The sequence below is a fragment of the Pseudopodoces humilis genome, chromosome 4 (assembly GCF_049639895.1).
Source record: "Pseudopodoces humilis isolate 2021_Gansu_Grassland_sample_001 chromosome 4, ASM4963989v1, whole genome shotgun sequence".
Lineage (NCBI taxonomy): Eukaryota > Metazoa > Chordata > Aves > Passeriformes > Paridae > Pseudopodoces > Pseudopodoces humilis.
In genome coordinates this window covers 30,293,157-30,315,174 of record NC_142203.1, presented here as the reverse complement: position 1 = coordinate 30,315,174, position 22,018 = coordinate 30,293,157, and the positions used below count along the sequence as shown (strand labels likewise).

Below are 22,018 nucleotides of genomic sequence, written 5' to 3'. Positions count from 1 at the left end.
CACATGGTCAGTTTTAGTCGTATTGTGGTATTATGGCTACTCACTGAAGCCATAAATAAAGTTAGCTACAACTTCACCTGAAAAACTATAACTTCAACTGTAGAAGTTATAGCATCACTCATGTCCTTCTTTCTCTCTTTATATCATTATTTTCCCAAGTAAATTTCTTTTCAATATGCTCTGCATTTTTACCTGTATTAAGGTTTCAGCCTTGGTGACAAACATCCCAACAGTGTACAAAGATTGTTAGCACACATCAAAGACAGTGTTTAAAAAAAAAAAAAAAAGGTGTTTTTTTTAAAAAAGAGTTTAAAAAGGGTTTAAAGCTGCACAGAGAGCACATTCCAGCTGAAGCATGGGTTCAGCACTAGCTGCTACTGCCTTAACTTATTGGCAATACCCACTTCTTTCAGTGTACAAAGAACTGCCTCAAGATCTTAGCAGTAAAAATGTAGGACATATGTCCAGTGACAAATCTGAGCTTGCATTTACTAGCAGATTTGTGACAGTCTTTTTCTAACAGGAAGGTAGCATGGAGTGGCATGTCAGAATAGCCAAGGTATCCAGTAGATAAAGTTGCTTTAAAGAAAATAGGTCAAACACTGTTACAAGCAACTACTTCCAGTTACCAAGACAGAGGCTGATTTTGAAAGCTATACATTTTATAAATATATATATATAGGTTTGTAACTACTCATTGAAATAAAAAATATATTTAAAATATAAAAACTATTGATGTGTCTCAAAATGTAGGATTATGGTATGGTAAAACAAATGTTCCTCCTAAATGTATGAACTTGTAGCAACAAGAATAACAACGCAGACAGGAAAAATTTAACTATTAATATACAATGAAAGTTTTTATCTTTTTTTATCACTTGAAGCTCTACTTAGCTTGCAGAGTTAAACGTGTAAACTTTCTATGTATATGTACTTAAAAAAGAACCATTTTTCTTTTTTGCAAAGCGTGCAGACATATTTTTTTATATTGGAAATATAACCATTAATTTGGAGCACATTAAACCTATAATTTATTTGATTTTCTTTAATTTAAAACAAACCTCCTTTACTTAGTTGAAACTACTCTAAATTGGCAATTTTCATGTAGATTAGAGCTAGAATTTTGGTTTCATTTTACCGTTTCTGGCACTCCAGGGCTAAGCAGCCCTTTTTCGCTTCATGTCACTGTTTCATAGGATGCTTCAGGGTTTTCGCGGTGCACTTTAGCTCCACCTCTGTTGGCAAATTCATGGATTTGAACGGGGCGGAAGCCAAATTAACCGCTGTATTTCCAGGATTATGGAAGGGTGGTCCGACTGAAATATAGACTTCCCCTGAAAGCGAAGTTTTCAGAGACACCAAGCCAGGGCTTGGCAATCCGAGCACACAGTTTCACCTTTAAGTAGACGAATTATTTCAATCACATCGCAGCACCACTCCGGCTTCACGCAGCGGAGGCTCCCAGAGTCGCAGGGGAGCGTGCAGGTCGGAAGGATTTAGAATCAAGCAAGAGGGGTGCCCTGCTTGCGAATCTGGCGGCACTGAGCAGGGCAGGGATTGCATTCCCCTCACGCTCCGGCTGCCCGGAGCCGCCCGCGTTCCTGGGGCGCCCCCGGGCCCGCGCCGCTCGCGAGCCGCGGCGCGGGTAGGTGCTGCCCCCTGCCGGCGGGGAGCGCCCATCCGCGGCGGGCTGAGCGCGGCGCGCCCCGCCCCGCCCCGCCCTCCCGCCAGCATGGCCGCCGCCGCCGCCGCTTCGGTGCCCGTGAAGGTAAGCGCCCTTCCGCCCAGCCGCGCCTCAGGAGGGAGAAGGTGGCGTCCCTCGCCGTCCGCAAACCCTCCCTACCGCCGTCTCGGGGCGGCTGCAGGAGCGAGATGGCGTGGCTGGCGCCGCTGCCCTCTCGGCGCTGCGTAGCGCAGCCGAGAGCGCTATCTTCTTTCCTTCCTTCCTCGCTCCCTCCCTCCTGTCCGCTGCGTCCTTCCCTGCTTCCTGCCGCCTTCCCACCCTCCTCCTGCGCCGCCTGTCGGGAGCGCGGCGGTGCCGCTGTGGGGGGCGGCGCCCGCCCTAACGCTCCCTCGCCCAGGCCTGTGCAGGGGCGCCCGCGGCCGTCCCGGAAGAGACGATTTTTAAAATTTTTCTTTTTTTTTTTTTTTATTTTTTTTTTTTTTATTTTATTCGGAGAAATCTTCTTTTCCGGGTATCTGACTTGCATGCGGTGTCTTGGGTTTGTCAGTGAGAGGGATCGTGGCGGGTCTGTAGCTGTGGGCTCTGTTTTTAAACGTGCGCGGAACTCTAAGCTCTGAGCGAAGTGGGCAGTGCAAAGCTTTCTCCCGTAAGACTTGTCTCCTGTGTGTTTGAAGAGCTGCTCAGAGCGATGGTGGCACCAGGGGCGAGCAGGCCGGTGGTCAGGCTGAAATTCGAGTTTTCACAATTGTGAGAAACGAAACCCACGCCTGTAAAATTTTAAGAGTTTAATAAATAAAAATAGGGGACAAAACATAAAGCAAAAGTTACAGGCTTGGGTGCATGGCAAGGCCAGAGCCACATGAACTTTTTCAGCAAGAAGTTTTTTATACTTTTTTCAGTGGTTTTACTTCCTCAAATTTTCTTGGCACCTTCCCAAGATCATTGAGCACAATCTTGCTTCAGATTAGCACTTCATTGCACAATTCGTGTCAGTCGTGAAGGCAATCTAGGGTGGTCTTCTGATACTCTTCTGATGCCACTTTAGGCTTGGTGCTTTTCCTTTACATCTTGCTTCCCCTTTTTACATTGCCCACAAACAATTACGAAGGTAACTATACTTAAAAGCAGTTAAAAGGTTACAAGAAACAATTACAATTCATAATAAAAGAAGACAAATTGTAGCAAAAGCTAACTACTACACAGCTGTTTATAACACAATGCATTATTTTTCTGCAGTGAAGCAGAAAAATCCCAGTCGTTATGGTGTCTGGAAGACACTGTCTTCAGTGTGCAGATTTATTTTCTTAACTGTAAATTATATGCAGCTCAATATTTATCTCCTTTTAAGCAAAATTATTTGTAATGCCATCCTCACCCCTTTCTCAGTATCCCCAAAACAGAAAAAAGGTTTATTGGTGGTTAGTTGTCAAAAAGACCCGTAGGTGATAATCATGTGTACTGGTGTTTAAGACCCACAGATAAACAAGTGTAGGCTGTTACTCCATTGATAACTCTATGCCTTTTGCTTAAACCTACTTGACGAAGTTCACCGAACACCAGGTGAAGAAAGGCATACACTTCAGTGTGATTGTTACTTGGACTTCCACAGAGAAATGGTTTTGATTTTTTGCAGTTACTGGTGTGGTAACTTTTTTAGGTTTCACTTCTGTTGCTCTTCATCCCAATGTTTGAGATTCACTCTACTGTTATGCCATTTTACTTGAGATTTAATTCCAGATAACCTTTAATACAGCCTCCATTAATTTTTACAAGTTACATCCTTTGTGTCCCTTTGTAGGATGCAAAGTCTGAAGTGGAGAATACAGTCTTACATCTTTCCATTCTTGAGGTCATTCTTAGGTGTGAGGTCAGTCCTCTGGCTTTTGAGGAAAGGTGAAACTGTTCTTCCTTGGTCACACATCCTGTCTTCCCATACATTCAGTGCCTGGGCTGGTAGGTGGAAATAGAACTCAGCTCCCCTGATGGGGGTGTTGTGCTTTAGACGTGGTGCTCTCCAATTTTGTGTTCCCACTGAAACCACTCCAAACCACACATCTCCCCACCCCCTGCAGCAGAATGAGAGGAGAGTTGGAGGTACAAAAGGTGAAGATCATGGGTTGAGATAAGAACAACTTATTGGAAACAACAATGAGATAAGAAAACAAGTAGTAACAGTGACTATATGATTGAGAGAGGTGAGCAGCTAATGTGCAACTGCTCACCACTACGTTGAGCCCAAAAATGCACACCTGTCATGCTGCCTTGACCCCGAGCCCCTTCCCCTGTTTCTGGAAAATGATACAAAGTCATATAGAATAACCTCTAGGTCCTAGTCTCCCAGGCTACTGCAGGAATTAATCCTGTCCTGGCCAGAACCAGGATGTAGGGTATCTGTCCCATTGAGCCTAGAGCATCTGCATTCATTTTGATAATTCACTAGAAGATTTGGAAAGGAGAATTTAATATACAATCAGATTTTTGTGCCTAGTTCCCAGATGGGAAGATCATGTAAACTGGAGGAAAAATAATTGTCAGGTAAAATTAATTTTAGGGTTAGAGCTGCCAGCTCCAAGTTGACCTTACATGATTGGAGAAGCAGCTACTTCAAAAATCTCTGCTGGCTGAACTTTCCTTCCACTGAAGTAGCTCTCCGGTGAATTATAAGTGAGCCCAGCATTTCTCTAGCCAGTGTTGCCTCAGGTGGCCTGAGTGTTGTCCAGACTGCCACTGAGGTAACTTTGCAGTGGGTAAGAAGGCTCTTTATTGGGTAAGTCAACGTAGTCTAGGTCTTCTGTGCTCTGGGTTCTGCACCCTGGGAGCTGTGAGTATTTTTCAAGCTCATTGCAGTCTGCCATTTCTGACAGCATGGCTGTTGGTGTAAAAGCCTACTCAGGCACTGAACAGTGCAGCCAAAGCACGTATTGATGCTGCTGCAGCAGCAGGGTTATGGAGCCTGAGAAAAATCTGAGAGCAACCACACCAGGCCTATGCTGCCACAGGCCTAGTGTGCTGCTTTCTGTACAGGAATAGTCTGTTACTGTGGTGGATCTGTGTGTTTATAATAACTGGAACTACAGTTCCAGAATAACTTCTATGTCATGCATCTGTAGCTACTCTCTCCAGCATTGCACACTTTTCCTCAGTCCCAACAACTTTCACTTTGCTAGATGTAAAAGTTCAATTCCCTTTTGAATCCCAAGTCACAGGGCATGAGTAAAACAAGTGCTGTACCCAGCTAAAACTAGCACAGTTGCTGAAGGAACCTTTTTTTTTTCCTAGATTGAAAAAAAATAATAAAGGAACCATTTTGGTCCCGTCTTCTGTTAACGTAGCAATCATCAGTGTTTACTGAATGTATGTATGAACAGTGTTAAAGATAGTCTTTTGCTGATTTTGAGTTTTGTGATTGTTCCTGTTGCATACCTTCCACGGTTCTTAAGGCAATTTGTTATTCATCCTAAAGAGTATGTAGTTTTCAGTATCTTCATGAGTAGTCCAAGTCAGAATCTTTGTGATAGCTAAGCGACACGAGTAACCTGAGAACAGATCATCAATACTACTGCAAATAAGGGTCTATGTCTTCCCTAAAGCCTGCGTGTGAATTCACGGTCGGAGCATGTGGGTTAGTACTGCTGTTTTCCTTTGCACTTATTCTCGTGCTCCACATGGGGGTAGCAAAAGGAAGTACGAGATGGGTTAAAACTATTATCGTATCAGCATTTACACCGGCTGCGGGAATCTTTGTTAGAGAAGTGTTTATATCTAATGAGGAACACAGAGCCTCATCTTGTTGAAAAGAAGTGCCTAATGAGCCAGCTAATACAGTGGTTGAACAGATGGGGTCTCTACGAATGTGAAAGTAAGAAAAAGCTACAGTAACAGGCAGCTCTGTGTGTGCTGTGAAAGGAGGGTGTTGTATGTTGAAGTCTGAAGGTTTTACTTGGGAAATTTTCAGACTTTGTGGTAATAAGTTATGTCAGAATGGTTCAGATTTTGTTCTTCCCCAATAAGCAAACCAGTCATGATATATATTCAACTTGAAAGTGATAACAAACTTTGCAACAAGTGGTCACATTGAGGAAAAAAAGAAGCATTTGTTTTCTCTGTGTGTGATAAATGGTGACATCACTTTTAAATACCTTAACTAAGTTTTCAGTTGTGAAAAGCTTGACGGTAACAATTCTCTCTGAAGAGTTACAGGTGTTCTGAACTCAAGAAAAAACTTAACTTGATTGAAAATCTAACTATCCCTAGAGAGAAAAAAAACAAGTTGCTTTTCAGTGGTGAACTAGAAACAAGAAAAATCAGATGCATTTTTCTTAGCTGGAATATGTAATCATAGACAAATCAAAACACGACAGGGATTTTAGTTGGGAAATCTCTTGGATTTTGTCAAGTCAGCACAAAAGACTAATTTTTTCCCAAAAGTTTTTTTTTCTTTTAGAGGTACAATACCATACAGAAATGCCTGTGTCCTGGTTACAGCTATAGTAATCTTAATTTCCCCTCAGTAGCTATTCCAGTGCTGTGTTTTGGATTCAGAATGAGAATGGTGTTGATAACACACTGATGCTTTGGGTTTTGTTGAGTCATGCTAATCCTAAACCAAGGACTTCCTTTTTTCCCTGCCACATGCTCTGCCAGGGAGGGAGTGGAGAGGGTGTGCAAACAAAACCAGGAGGGAGCATAGCTGGGACAGCTGACCTAAACAGATTGAAGGGCTATTCCACACCATGGGACATCATGCCCACTATAAACTGAGGGAGTTACCCACAAGGTCTAGGTTTGAGAATTGGGGTCTGGCATCAGTGAGAGGGGGAAGAGCAATTGTCTTGTGCATTGCTAGTTCCTCCCTTTTTTATCGTTATTACTATCATGTACCCTTTTTACAACATTTTACTTTATTTTCAGTTATTAAACCTTTCTTATATCAACATACAAGTTTTACTTTGAGTCACTCCCCATTCCACTGGAGTGCAGGAAGAAAGAAGGGGGGGGTATTAATAAGTGGCTATGTGGTGCTTAACTTCCAGGTGGGCTTAAAACCATGACAGCCTGATATTCAGTATGGTGGTTATAGGTAAGACTTTTTTTCCATATAAACAAGAAGCCTTGTTTTAATGGGCTTTCTACTTGTATTTCTCACTAATTTCAGGCATCCCCAAATAGCAGTCTTAATTTTTATATTGGAAATAAATGTTTAATGGCACATCTTTGTGCATTTTTTGTAGCTTTTTTTTTTTTTTTTTTTTGGTATCTTAAAGAGGAGAATCATGGGGTAAAAAATTGGCAAGCTAAATACAGTTGTTTAAAATCAGGTATTTGAAATTTGCCTTCTGGAAAAGTGTGGTGGGCATGTTATAGTTTGTTGATCTGCAGTCTAGCCTCATCTTGAGAAGAAGATACCTTTTGTAGCTGCATGGTTAGTTTTTCAGACACACAGTTAAATGTGAATTGCAAGAAGACTAATATGTACTTTCTGTGTTAGATTGGAATTATTGGTGGAACTGGCCTGGATGATCCAGATATCTTAGAAGGAAGAACAGAAAAATATGTTGACACTCCTTATGGCAAGGTCTGTATAACCTTTTTATTTATTACTGAAACTTCTTGCCAATTTTCAAGATGTTTGTATGCTGTAAGAATTTTCAGACTGGTAAATGAACGTATAAAGGAGGTGCTGGCACAACTGATTTTAGTTGCTATGTATTGTGGGATTCTTGGTTTGTAAAAAAAGTAAGAATTATTGCAAAGATTATGTGCAAAGGAGACCATACCTATTCTTATTTGTAGATTGGATGACTTTAGAAACTCACTGCTGAATTTACAGTCAAGGGATAGATTTCAAATTTGTACTGGTGTGTGACCTGTATTATCTGTCAGATTGGTCCAGGAATCTTTCTGAATTGCAGAAAACTGTCCTGTGAGGTAAATGAGACACCATTTTCCCTGTGGCTAATGGATTATGTTTTATGTGCCAATAAAAGATCATGCTTATAGCCACATAATTTGAAAATTATTTAAAAAGGAAGCTCTGAAACTGTTTTTGTGACACTGTTACACCTGAACAATTCTTCTTTACATTGCATCTGTCCTTTTCCTCAGCAGAAGGGTGTGGTGGCTAGGGCTGTTTCTCTATACATAGCACTGGGTGCGTTTTGAAGGATAATTCCTGGCACAAAGCATTTATAGTACAAATAGGCAAGACAAAGGACAAGGGAGTTTATAGGCAGGAAATCAAGGGGTAGAGATGTTCTAGTTGTCACATGAAACTCATAGAAGAATTGGATCTTTGGTAATCGTGTTGTAGGACATGGGAGTCTGGGTGCTTTATAATTGTCCTTAGAATTATATTTTATGCAGGCTACCAGTGTAGCTGGTATACATTTAAGAAAAATCAGGTAGCAAGTGCTACTTGGTGACTGGAAGCTTGCCTGAAAACTCAGTGATGTGGTGTCTGATTGAAAACCGAATACATGCCTTCACTTAAAAATGGTTTAAAAAGGAGAGTAAAGAGCAAGAGGAGTTTGTATCCATACCATTCAGGGAGGGGAAGAAGGCAAATATTAAAGGAAGTGAAAACATAATCAGAAGAATGCATTTGACTATTCTATTGTCTTTCAAAATTAGTTAACAAATTGTAATAGAATGGAGGGAACTTACTTCCTTTGTTTTCTGTACTCTGGTTTCCAAAGTAGCCAGTTTTGCTCTGAAGGAGAATCCACTGGCTAAACCGAGCCAGTTGCCATTGCATTCCCACTTTCTTGATACGTTCATCACAGCATGGGTGTGTTTGGGGACTGCTGACAAAGCAAAATTAATACTATGCTTGTAGCAGCTATTAACTGAAGCTTTCCTATCTAGGATGGATGGAACACTTCTCCCTCACAGGCTTCTGTTCAGATAGAGTTCAGGGCACGGTGCCAGCAGAGCATTTGAAAGTCTGTTCTGTCACAGCACTACGATGCCAAAGGATTTGGGGGATGCAAATTCTGCAATGCAGTAGGTGGCCTACAGTAGGGTTCAGTATTCCTGAGAAGAGTAGGAGTACTTTCAGTATAGCTCCTGCACAAAGGAGTGAAAAAATCTTCATTAGCTATGCACCTTTGGTCGGTATGGAAGGCTTTTTTTCAACTAATAAGAAGCTTATCTAGTGTAGCGTTCTGGGGCTGTAGGATCATGTCCAGGCAGGCTACAGCTACCAGCGACCTGCATGGGACTCCCAACGAGACGGGCTTCTGCTCAGGAAACCATTTATTCAACACAGGAACAGACCCAGAGACAGACAGCCCCAAACAGAGGCAGGGTGATGGGTTTTGTAGGACAGAACCAGGGTGGAGTTTAAGGTCGGAACTAATAGGAACACAGCAGGGGAGAAACCCCAGGGGCTCAAACCCAATCAGAACTCACTGGGCTGCCGCCCCATGAGGGGTTTGGGGTGGAGCAAATCTTCCTGGGCTCACAGGGCCCTGAGGCAGAGGAATGGAATCCACTCTTCCTGGGCTTTAAAGCCACACCTCTCACTTTAACAGTGCTTATCTGAAACTAAATCTTTGCCTCCCTGGGCGGAGGGCACCTCACAATCTATTATCTTCTTTTTTTCTGTGTTCTTCACCGAATGCATAAATAAATAGCAGAAAATTAATATTGGTGCCTGTTGTGGTTTGTGAGAGACCTTGATCAATGGACTGCCGCCTAAGCCTGCATATTATGCATTTAGCATAGGCTGAACTTAAAAAAAAAGAGCTCATGAATATTTTTTTCTTTGTGTGAGGGGGACAAGAATACAACTGAGATAGCGTGGTATGAATCCAAGCATGAATTTGAGATAATGTCCTGAGTTTAACTGGGACTATTAAGCTGACCTTAATGTAGTCAGGCTTTCTTCCTTTTACTTCTAATGGCCCGTCTCTTCTCTCTCCCTGTAGATATGAACTTCTGATAATCAGGCTGTTGACCTGATCGGTGTCTTATGTAGATCTCCTCCTGTATAGCATCACATTGACTTCAGGGACTGAATGCAATTTCAGTTCAGCAGCTGAGGGATCACCCTTAGTGTAAGAGGTGCAGAGCTTAGTCCACAAGTTACAGTTGCACCAAGTGCAATGGATTTTGACTGAAGCAGAAGCAAGCCTCAAATTCAATTTATATTATTAGGTGGATCAATATTCACTTTGCTGCTGAGACTCTTTAGTATTCAGGAAGGAGGTATTACCCAATCTACCTTTCATTTTAGAACTGCATAGCTGAATGCAAGAGGGCAATTTTATTTTTATTTAAGTGTGCCTGAAAAAAATTAGAAGTTTATGGTTTGTTACTATTTTTTCCTAAAGGTATATTTTGTTCTTGGTTGTTACTGGAATAAAACCAAATTGGGACTTTTCTGCCATAAAGATACTTTTTATCTTTAGATAAAAGAGCTGTGAAATCAGTAAAGAGATAAACTGCCTGAAATTTTAAGAGGTAGGGGACTTAATTTAAATAAACTTCAAAAATTTGTGATATTTTATTTCCTGAGAGAAACTCAGATTAAACATCAATCTATTTAGTTCAGGCAAAACTAGGAAGAATGAAAATTAATGAATGTCAGAAGGAAATTGCAAGGCATAGTTACTAGAATGCATGTTAATTTCCTTCTGTGATGTAAAAATGCAAAGCATACAATTCCACTTTACTTAAATCCTGGGGTTTAATTCTTAACTTTCTAGGCAAGGAAACTTGTGCCAAAAGATTTTTAACTGAAAATATTTCTGGAGTAGATTTTCCTTGGCACCTTTGACATTTGACAGCACCAAAATAGATTTTTCTTTAATGAAAAATGCTGATTTATTTTAAAGGATTAATAATAGCTTACATTTTCTTCATACAGAATCCTTGAACTGTCTTCTGCTTTGGCCTTCTTGAACCCTAAGAATCATTTAACTACAAAATTTAGCATTAGGGAATGTGGGAAATATGGAAAAGTTTAAGGGAAACTATTTTGACAATTTTTTGCTGTTCTGTGTGTTGACATTGGTCCTCCTATGATCTATCAAGTTACATTAGTAATAGTGAAATGCAGAAGAATAGTTTTTTAAAAACTAAGTAAGCCTACAGCTCCTAATATTCCAGCCATCTTTTCTACTTTATCTTCTTCCACCATTCGTAGTACATCAAAAATTTGGTATTCTCTGTAAAATATCCCAAAACCTTTTGAGATTCTATCTTCAGATATGGAAAATATTAGTCTTCTACAGGATAATAGATCCAAGCAATTTTATCTTCATCACTGAATTTTGAAGCTCCTAAAAAGCTTTGTTCAGAATATATTTTCAGTTAGATTCCCTTCCTTTCTGTGTGACAGATCTTGGTTCTGAATCGCCATCCTTGGTGGGCAAGAGATCTTCCCATTCTAGAAAATTATTCTAGGGGTCCGTGTCTTTTTTTGGTTATAAATATATCTGGCAAACAAAGCAGGAGGTAGATCCACCTTTCAGCTGAGCATTTTTTTCTTGCTTCAGGAAAACCTGACCATGTGACATAATATTTAAGCTCCTCTTCTGCCTCCCCAAAACAATGCACATTGTTTGGTTCTTAAAATAGCTCACGCGTAGAATGGAAGCTTGCAGAACCTCTGAAATACTTTTTCATCACAAGTGTTCCGTGTTCATTCTGCTTTCTCTTCCAACTAGCCTCTAAGATGAGACCAAGGGAAAAATGAATTCTGTAGACACCACATGAACATACATTTATATTATAGAAAAAGGGGATTTATTCTGATTGTTTGTCATTTTGTAATAATTTGGGGTTAATTACTCAGGGTTCTATTCTTTCTTTTCTGTTTTGCAACAGTGAGTAATATATATCTGACTTATATTTTGTGAAAAGAGGATAGTAGTAAAATAGATTAAAGAATTTTTAATGTTTGAGGGCTTTTTATTGGACCTTTTATTAAATCCCCCTTTAAAAATACAGCATTAGAGCTTTGATTTCAAATTGTTCCGTTGAAAGTTTTTATTGTTTTATTATCATGCCTGGCTATTATTGAGATAATAGCAGAGAGGCACAGCACTTGGAAAGAACTTGTGGGAGAAAGCAGGCAGAATTAAAGTATACACTAGCTATGTTACATGGTTAATACATAGTTAGAAATGTCTGTTTCTATAACTTTATGCACATATCAGTAGTTGGTCCATTCTTATTAAATCTCATTATCAGCAACCTGGATGAAGGGATAGAATGAACCCTAAGCCAGTTTGCAGATGACACAAAACTGGGGGCAGTGGCTGACACACCTGAAGGCTTTGCTGCCACTCAGAGGGACCTTATTCTGGAGAACTGGGCGTAGAGAAACCTGATGGAGTTTAACAATGGCAAGTTTAGAGTCCTGCACCTGGGGTGGGAATAACCCCAAGTACCAGCACAGGCTGGGGTGACCTGCTGGAAAGCAGCTCTGCAGAGAAGAACCTGGGGTGGTAGATGACAGGTTCACCCTTGCAGTCAGGAGGGCCAGTGCTGTCCCAGGGTTCCTAGAGTGTGGCCAGCAGGTCAAGGACTGTGATTTCTCCTCTACCTGGCCCTGGTGAGCCACATCTGGAGTGCTGTGTTGAATTCTGGACTCCTCAGTACAAGAAAGACAAGGAGCTACTGGAAAGGGTCTGGCAGAGCCATAGAGGTGATTCAGGGTCTGGAACATCTATCTTGTGCGGAGAGACTGTGGCAGCTGGGCCTTCTTTGTCCAGAAGAGGGAAGACTGAGAGGAGATCTTGTCAATATATAAAAAAATATTTCAAAGGTGGGTGCCCAGTGGATGAAACCAGACTCTTTTCAGTGATGCTCAATGACAGGATAAGCAGTAATGGCCATAAACTAAAACACAATATGAAGAATTTCTTTATTTACATTGAGAGTGGCAAAGCACTGGAACAGGCTGCCCAGTGAGGTCACGGAGCCTCTTTTGCTAGAGACAGTCAAACCCCACCTGGATGTTCCTGTGTAACCTGTTCTATGCAAGCCTGCCTTGGGAGGAAGGCTGGACTAGCACATCTCCGCAGGTCTTTCCAATCTTAACAATTCTGTGATTGTATGATCTTTATTTAATGTCTTTTAATGAACTGTGATGCAGTTTCTGCAATTCTTTTCTTAAACTGTCCATTCACCACTTAGCAGTGCTCTCTTTGTTCCAAGTATTTATTTTTCTCTTCCATTTTTCTAGAAATCATGTGCCAAAAAGATATTCAGTATATCACCTGGAAAATATACAGAATGCATTTAATGAAAATTATTGCAAAGGGATCAGGTGTCTTGCCCTCAGATGGTGTTCTGATATGAGCAGATAGGGAAGGAAACTGGCTGCGGCAACTAGATTTTGAAGCCTGTGAATTTCAAAGGTGTTATGTTCTTTCTGCATCGTCAATGATGTATGCCAGAATTTGGTGGAGTTCTGTGGTGGGAGTGAATATAAAACTACCCCAAGGCTTTTGAAAATGGATATAAACTTAAAACTACCTTTTGCAATTAACTTGAATCTGTTACTTATAAAGCAAAGAGCCCTGTCTTCAACTTACTGACCTTTTTGATGGGAGGCAAGAGCTTTTGCTAGAAATCCTCTTTAAATTTTAAGAGTATTTTTGTAGTCTTTTGGGGACTTAAGTGCCCAATTTTAATAAGTGCTTATTACTTAACACAGCAAATATGTGTAAACAAAACAAAATTCCAGATGCTAACTTTTGTGAACGTTCTTTGTTATGGAATGTTGGAATTGCAAGTTGCCTTGGCCACTAGACAGCAAGGCTCTGTGTGAAATTTCACTCTTAAAGCCATGTTTGTTTGAGAAGAGTATACATAAGGTAAAGATTAAACACTTAAATATCAATGGTTTAATATTAAATGGAGACTTGAAAAAAAAAAATAATAACTACAGTTCTAAACATAAATTTTCTGGAATGTTCCCTTTTTTAAAAAAGAAGTAGTAAATGTCTGCCAGAATTTAAATATAGGTGATTGAGTAAGTTATGGTGCTTTGGAGAGCTTTCACATGAATAATTACCAAAAAGATCCAATAGGAAGTAGAAGGTGATGTTTTTATTAGAAATGGGTATCTTTAACATGGGATTCCCTTATCACTTCATTGTCAATCTCTGCTAATTTTCAAGAGTATAATAAAATCAACTGTAAAATCATAATAATATAATAAATAATAATATAATACTGTAATAAAATCATAATACAATTAGAATCTAATAATATAATATATATGTTACAACATAATAATATAATAAAATCAGCTGTAAAACTAAATGCTAATTGAAATCTTGCATCTAGCATTATAATTTTATTTGTTTTCTATCAAGTAACTGGTAACAGAACATTTCTAAATGCAAATATGTAAGTCAAGACACTTACAGACTTGTGATCAGCAAATAAACCATGATTTTATTAGTAGCTGTTTTAACAAAAAGGAAAGCTATGACATAGTATATTACAGGTCCCTGAAGGCCAGGAGCAGAACACAGCCCGCAGATCAGGTAATTTATTGTAATGGTGATTGATGACTTGAAGGCTGCCTCTCATGGGCAGGATGATCCATCTCTGTGGCAAGGTACATGTTCCAGCTGGACAGCTAAAATCAAAATGCTTTGTTGTCCTGGCTGGTGAGTAGTCAGGAAGATTGTATTTTCTTGTTGTGTAGCTCTAAGAGGCGTAACTGGGCTGAGCAAACACAGCACTGCTTGTGCCACTTATGTACCAGAATTTGTCTGCTATATCACATTCCATTTCCCAAAAGCAGGACTCCCAGCAGCAGGGAAGAGTGAGTTTTTCAGGAAGCTGGGGGTGAAATGAGGGGCGGGTTGAAGGAATCACACCTTCACACCCTGTTGTGAGCCCAAGTTAGAAAGAGGACAGAGAAGAGAATTGCAAGTGTTATGGAAAAGCAGAGATTAAATGTTCTTTATGTTGGAAGCGGGCTTTAGTAGAGAATGGCACCTATTTAGCAAAAATAAACTGAAGTTTACAAGAGTGAGTCATGCTAACCAATTTGATGGTAGCATGTGCATGCTACTATTTTTGTGTTTGAAATGTTCTTTTGATATATTAGAAAGTATTATAGTTTCAAACCCCATGTAAAGAGTTGCAATGTTAATGTTAGTATGAACAGAGAAAATTTGTGGTAATCCTTCCTGTCTCAAGTCTGATTTCCTGTTCCAGGCTGTTCTACTAATCTGCCATATCAAATTACAGAGCTGAGCTCAAGAAAATGTGAGAGTACAGTGGTAACAAGTATTTTGTTCCATAACTGTTGCACTTATCTTTAGGTAGTAGTAAATGTTTGTAATGTGATGGTGAGATGGTAACTCATTCTTATATGCTTGTTTGCAGCCATCGGATGCTTTGATTTTGGGAAAGATCAAAAATGTGGACTGTGTGCTCTTAGCAAGGTAAATGAGCATTTTCAGGGGGTTTGTGTTAAGCTTCTTAAAGTTTTTTCTGAATTTTTTCTCTTTTCATTAGGTGAACTGAATTTGTGCTCTGACATCATCTTGCTCTGTGTGGTTACTAACAAAGTCCAGCACAAGTCTGGGTTTTTTCATAAGCAAATTTGATGCTTCAAGGACTGAGAGTATTAAAAATGATGTCTAGCTTAGATAAAAAAATCCAGTGGGAGATAATCCCCTAGTAAGAATGGCAGCCTTCAAGGCCACCTGCTCTGATGTTAGGTAGGTGATGCTTATAACCTTTCTAATGAATTCATCTGCTCACTATATTTGCAGACTTCCTTTGTGAATTAGAGAAAATGTCTGCTTCCAGATTAGCTGTGTCTCTGATTCCACTGTAAACTCCTCCAAATTATTCCCTTAGATTATTGAGTCCTCTTTCTGTTAAAATTACTGCTTTGGAGCTGCATACCCTGCAGTTCTGCCTGCCTGTGCCGTTTTTATTACTATACTTGAAGAGACTCTGGAAGCAGGATCTGCAGATGAATGTGTGGAAATTACATGCTGGTGTAACCACGGATGTTTAAGACCAACATGGTACTGGATTAAATGTAAGAATACATACACAGTTTGCAGCATCTGGGCAGAATGGACAGAGCAGGTGCTGATGACAGGGTCTATCAGCAGGCCAAGTCAAGGTAATTAGTCAAGCACAGGATCCATCCAGGGAATCCAGGCAGGAACCATAGGAGGTGAGAGATAAGGCTGTAGCATGTGTCTAAAGCCCATCCCACTCTGGAGACGAACTACAGCATAGGTCTGAAGGCTGTGGGGAGACCGGCCTGGGGACTGGCACACTGTGACATAGCTCAGGCCAGGAGTGAAGACTGGGTCCTGAGCTCAGAGGTAGGAGCACTCACAGGCATCAGGAGTTTCTGTGGAGGCCCAGGGTGAGACTAGATAGGGCACTTAGGACCCAGTGGTGCACTCGGGGCCGCAATTCTTCTCATTCCAGTGTTTTTCCATTAAAGCTGCTGACTGCTAACCATCTCTGCAACTACACTTCTGTCTGTGGTTTTGCTTTTCTTATCTTTCATGGATTTTGTTTATATATTTCATTATACCTGGACAACGTTTTTCTCATTTTCTCAAATGAGCTGCTAAGTCAAGTTCTCATAGCTGTACTGTTTCAAACTAGACCTTGGACCACAGATGTCTGAACAACTTGGCTGTGGTCTACTTTCTCCCTGGGGTTTATGACCATTCATATAGAAACCTTGTGAGTTTACTTTTAGGGCTAAGGTACCTGCGAACTTTTCTTGGTGTTTTGGCTTCTGAAGCATATTGGAAAAAAAAAGGCATGTATATTCTATAAGAGGATTATGACAGCAACTGCAATAAAGCAATAAATCTGTGTGCTTAGTAGATTATCAGAAATGCTAATGACAACATGGAAATCCTGACTGTCATGTTGCGTGCAGTTCCTGAATGATCAAATTCTTAGGGCTTTTTTGCCTCTGAAAAAAATAATTTGAGAAAGTTCCTTCTTTTCTCTTACATGGCTGAAACAATTTTCTGATGTGTTTAATCATGTAAATGATGTGCTTCTGTAGCAGACATAGCACAAAAGCTCATGCTTATAAGAGCAAGTATTTCCTGTCTTGGTGAAAAAGAATACTACAGCAGTGTGAAAGCATTATTTTAATTTATGAAAGCTGTCAGATCACTTAAAGAACAATGAGAAAAATGTGATGATTCTACAGTTTTCTTTGGAAAGATGACAGATTAGAATACAGCGTTCTGTGATGTGCCGCTCATTGTGTGGGAGAATACAAGCTGTGCTTCTGGGCAGATTCTCCTTTCTTCAGGAGAAAATTCATGGAGGTGTATATAAATCTTAAGAACCTCCTGTAGTGTATGGAAAAGGGGTTTCAGAATCTATGGAACTGACTTAGGGGATTCAGAGAAAAATGCTTATTTTAATCTCAGAGCTGCTGAAGTGTATTTGAATTGTATTTTTAAGATTCTTTTCATTACAGTCTTGAACTTAAAATTTTGCATTTAAAAAGAAAATTACACCACTGCTTCTTAAATTGAATTCCAAGAGAAGTTCAATATATTTAGGAAAACAAAATATACCAGAAGTAGCTGAAATAGTCAGTTCCACTTCCAATATTTTTATGGGAAATAAGTTTCTTGAAATTCTCCTTATTGGGAGAAGGAAGGCAACTTCAGTCTGATTTATTTTACTGTCTTGCTTCATGTATCTTTGCAGACATGGAAGGCATCATACAATTATGCCATCAAACGTCAATTACCGTGCCAATATCTGGGCATTAAAAGAAGAAAATTGTTCCCATGTATTAGTAACTACTGCCTGTGGTTCATTACGAGAGGAAATACAACCTGGTGATCTTGTCATAATTGACCAGTTTATTGACAGGTGAGTAAGGAGAAAAAAGAGGACAAATGGGGTTAAACCATATAATAACATGTTCATGTTAAATTAAGTTTTTGTAAAATAAAATGATAGCCTCGGTTCTTCTGTCAAAAAGAGATTTGTACAAGAAAATATGATAGGAAATGGGAATGTGATTATAAGAAGTTCCATTCTAACAGACACAGAAGCACCAGGCTTTGAAGAATAGCCATGAATGAGCTAAAGTATAGCTCTATGGGAAGACTGTTCAGAAGTAAAATAAATCTTCTATTGTCAGATGTGGGATAGAAACATGAATAAGAGCAAAGGCTATTCCAAGATTTATGAAGAATCTGAAATGAAATGTACAAGAAAACATAGTAGGAATCATCTAGGAAAATACATGTTATAATAATGAGGTTTGCACAACAAAGATAAATGCAGCACAGTAGCAAAAAAGAGGAGGTTGTTTTAAAACAAGAATAGATGCTTGCATATCTGATTTGTTAAGAATCATAAGGAAGTAAATTTGTTTCCAAAGTCTGTACATCAGTCGGTCCTATCCTCCTTGACTATCTGACTGGAAAAATTCAAGCAATGCCAGGGACAAAATAAAGCTACATTTAAAGATCACCAGCAACACCAATAGTTCAAAGATCTGGTTGCACATTTTAAAGGTAAATTTACATTTAATACTTGGAGGTGTATTATATCTTGAAGTCTTATTTGGGTATTCCACCTAATTGGAAGTGTTTAAAATGGCTTATGCAGCTTCTTAGGGCATTTGTGGTGCTGCTGGTAATATTTGATTGCCAACTGAGCATGTAAACCTAGATTTGTTACCTGCACTGCAGTGCTATTCAAATTTTGACATACTGACTTTTTTTTTTTCCATGTGTTTTTCTTATAAGAGTAGGTTTTAGATACAGCGTATCTAAATTACTAAGTACTCTGCAAGTGCAAGCCCCATATAAAATGCTTCCTGTTAAACTGGAGTTGATTTTTGGGTGAATATCAGCTATATTGCTGACAGTGCTATTTTTTTTTTTTTGGTATTGATACTGATTTATATACGAAAGATATTAAACAGACTTGAGGACACAGTTTGGATGATTGTGAGTCAAGCACCAGTTATTTAGACTGCATTAGCACCTGGCAGACTCCTGGGTAAGTGAAGGGAGCCTCTGTTTACCATTGGTGAACCACACCTGGAGTACTGTATCCTGTTCTGGGCTGCACAGTGCAATTTGGACATGGACGTACCAGAGAGAGCCCAGCATTGGACGACGAAGATGCTAAAGGACTGGAACATCTCTCCCAAGAGGAGAGGCTCAGACAGTGGGACTGTTCAGCCTGGAGAAGACTAGACTCAAGGGTAATATTATTAATCTATAGAAATACCTGAAGGAAGGGCACGTAGAAGAAGCCAGGCTCTGTCCAGCAGCGCACAGGGTCAGAGATAGTAGGAACAGACTGAAACACGGGAGGTTTCCTCTGGGCATCAGTGAACACTTTTTACTGAAGGTTTCTGAGTACCGACACAGGTTGCTCAGAGAGGTGACAGAATCTCCATCTTTGAAGATACTCAAAGCCATCTGGTTATGGACCTGGATAGCCCATTTTAGGTAGACCTCCGTGTGACCTTGAGAGGCCACTTCTACTCTCAGCTGTTCTGTGATCTATGTTTTCATTTAGAGTTTATTCAGATGGTCACCAGTTGTAATGGTGTAACCTATTTATGAGCAATGTTTTGTTTGGACATGCAAGTTTTCATTTTGATGTAGGCAAATGGAAACTTGTTGTGACTTGTTTAATGGCACCAGGAAATCAAAAAGCTTCTCAGAAAAGCATATGAAAATGTTTCACTGTGGAAAATTGTATGTAATATGAATTTTAAAATAATCTCAAACTTGCAGTTTAATTCAGCAAACTGATATATTGTAATAGTCTGTCTCTTGACAGCTGAATTCCTGTGTCATCTTTTTCTCATCATGTTCTATGCCAGGGAGTGTTAGACTGCCAGGTCTTTGGAGATAGAGTCTGCATTTAGCCCTTCACAGCAGTCTAAGAGTGATTGCATTATATAAGTCATTATGCCAACAGTGCTACTGATGGGAAGGTATTTTCATGGAACAGAATATTTTAGTTCTCCACCAAAGTCTGAAAAGATGGAATTTTTCTGAAATACCTTCTAATGAAAGATCAGGGTCATGCAAACAGTGTTAATAGTCTTGGAAAGAGGGTACTGGTTAAAATTGCAAAAACAGTCAATTATTCTTCTTGAAAGGTATTCTGGATTCTATATAGTGGTTGACCCGTGCCAGGCAGTACATAGGAAAGAAGTTGTGGTCTAGATGGCAAGGATTTACTCAGGCCACAATTAAAATCAGTGACTTCTGGTGTCCAGGTACCTTTTAATATCTGGGTTCTATCTATATATATTCTCCATAGGGAGAGTTCCTGTTCTCAGTTCTCCTTACAGGTGTGAAGCAAAAAGAGGGAATAGTGAATAGGAGTGGAAGAAGAGCTAGAACTGAGCAGAAAACTGTAGGCAGCTACTGTAATTTGTTCTCCTTCAGCATACACACTGTGAAATTAATGGTGGGATTCCAATATAAGGAATTGTTTAGGACTTCTGCCTAGCATGGGATTGACTTACAGTATGAAACACTGAATAGATGTAATTAGAACTACATAAGATTTCCAAATTTTTGACAGCCTAATTCTGCAAGTCATTACCACAGCTAGTGTTTGATTCCATATGTAGTCTCTGCTTTCTTTATGCTTATTATTTTGTGTATTTAAACAATAAAATATACATTTTATTAAATAAATAACAGAAATACATATATTGTGTTCTCTTTGCTTCCAAATCCAAAAGTAGCCACTTGCTACTCTAAGCTGCAAAAGTTGTTCTCTTCTTTAAAAAGGTACTTCAAAAACATAGGATAATTTTTTTCTGCCTTTGACTCCTGTTAGTAAATTGTAGTACTGTTAATCAGTTGAATACATGAGACTAATTGGGGGCTTTTGAATACTTTTTGTTTGGTTTGCTGCTGATATTTGCTAGGAAGAGAAGAAAAGACTAACTACTTTACTTGAATGACTGAGCTCATCTGGGGAGGTGGAGAAAATAGCTTCCTGTAACAGTTGCGAGTTTAATTGTTTCTGTTCTGTGTCACAAACACAACTGCAATTGCTGCAGTTATTATTACTGCCTGTAAATTTTTTTGTATCATTTTCTTTTAGTGTCCCTGAAGATGCAGAGCATACTGAGACTGCTTTTTATATGCTTATGCCAGTCTGAATTTACATTTTGTTCTTTAATTACCAATATTTTGATAATTCAACACTACTGGAAGAAGGAGGAAGGTGATGATGGAAGTGGTAGAGAACTGTTTGTCACAGATGGAAATGACTGGTTTGTTCATTTATTGAGTTGTATTTTGCTTCCTAGAATCAGTCATAGTCAGAATTGCCAGAAAATCCAGTGTTACTGTCATAAAACCAAAATGAAGGGGCAAAAGCCACCTTTTTGTCAGATTAAAAGTGTGGCTGTTGCTGCAGGTACAGGGGTTTAGTGGGGTTTAATTTCCAGGTGGGTTTAAACTACAATAGATGTAGAAGATAAATCATCTTATGTCGTCCATTGATCGAAGCAGTTATAGGTCTTACTGTTGTTACTTAGAGCCATGCAGTTTGTATGAGTGGTGCTAAATGTAGTAGGATTTCTTTATGAGGCCATGTAGTGATGTGGCCATTCTTTTCAAAGAGCACAGGATATCCGAAAGTCAGATATTAATATTTATGCATATTAGATCTTTCCTTGGGCTTTTCTGATTGAAAGTGCCTAACAACATCTGAAGTACCTTAATGCAGGAAATGGATTGTGACTTTTACCATTTCCTCCAACTCTAAATAATTCATTAGCATACAAAATAGAAAAGTGTGAAAAATAGCATATATGCTATTTGCAGCATTTCAGTATCCCATAAAAGATAATTAATTTTAGTGTTTCAACTGATTTTTTACAGCTCCTTCCCATTTTCCAGATGGTTTTAATTTGTTCATCTCTTTCCTATTTTATAATCACATTCTTAAGGCTACTCTATTGATGCATTTTTTTGTCCAAAACTACTCTTAACATGCAAGTTGTATTTAAAAACTTCATTTAAATATTTCCTAGTGACTTTATTTGGGAGCTGTTATAAAAAGTATTACCAACAGATACTTTGTATTTCAACTGTGGATTGAATTTGGCTGTTGTCTTTATTTTCTCCTGTAAAGGACAATATGTGACACACTGTAGGGAAGAAGTGAATGTCTGAGAACATTGTTCCAGAGGATTTGCGCCATCCGATTGGGTAGATTTGCTTGAGGCAGTGCATTTGAGGGTAAAGTGGTAGTGGGTAGCACTAGGTTCCTACTACCACTACATGGTAGTTCTACACGGTAGAACTACAAGGGTTCCAAAATGGCATTCTGGATGGTAATTCCAAC

The 22,018-nt window shown here is 39.4% G+C and overlaps 1 protein-coding gene across 1 annotated transcript in view; it reads left to right on the top strand.

Moving 5' to 3' along the window:
• Positions 1-1,708: 1,708 nt before the first annotated feature.
• Positions 1,709-22,018, top strand: part of MTAP (methylthioadenosine phosphorylase) — a 31,192-nt gene continuing 10,882 nt past the window's right edge. Inside the window, exons 1-4 of the mRNA XM_014258723.2 lie at positions 1,709-1,768; positions 7,173-7,259; positions 15,044-15,102; positions 17,375-17,542. Coding sequence (XP_014114198.1) covers positions 1,733-1,768; positions 7,173-7,259; positions 15,044-15,102; positions 17,375-17,542 — 350 coding nt within the window. The 5' untranslated portion in view covers positions 1,709-1,732. The remainder of the gene's footprint in view (positions 1,769-7,172; positions 7,260-15,043; positions 15,103-17,374; positions 17,543-22,018) is intronic.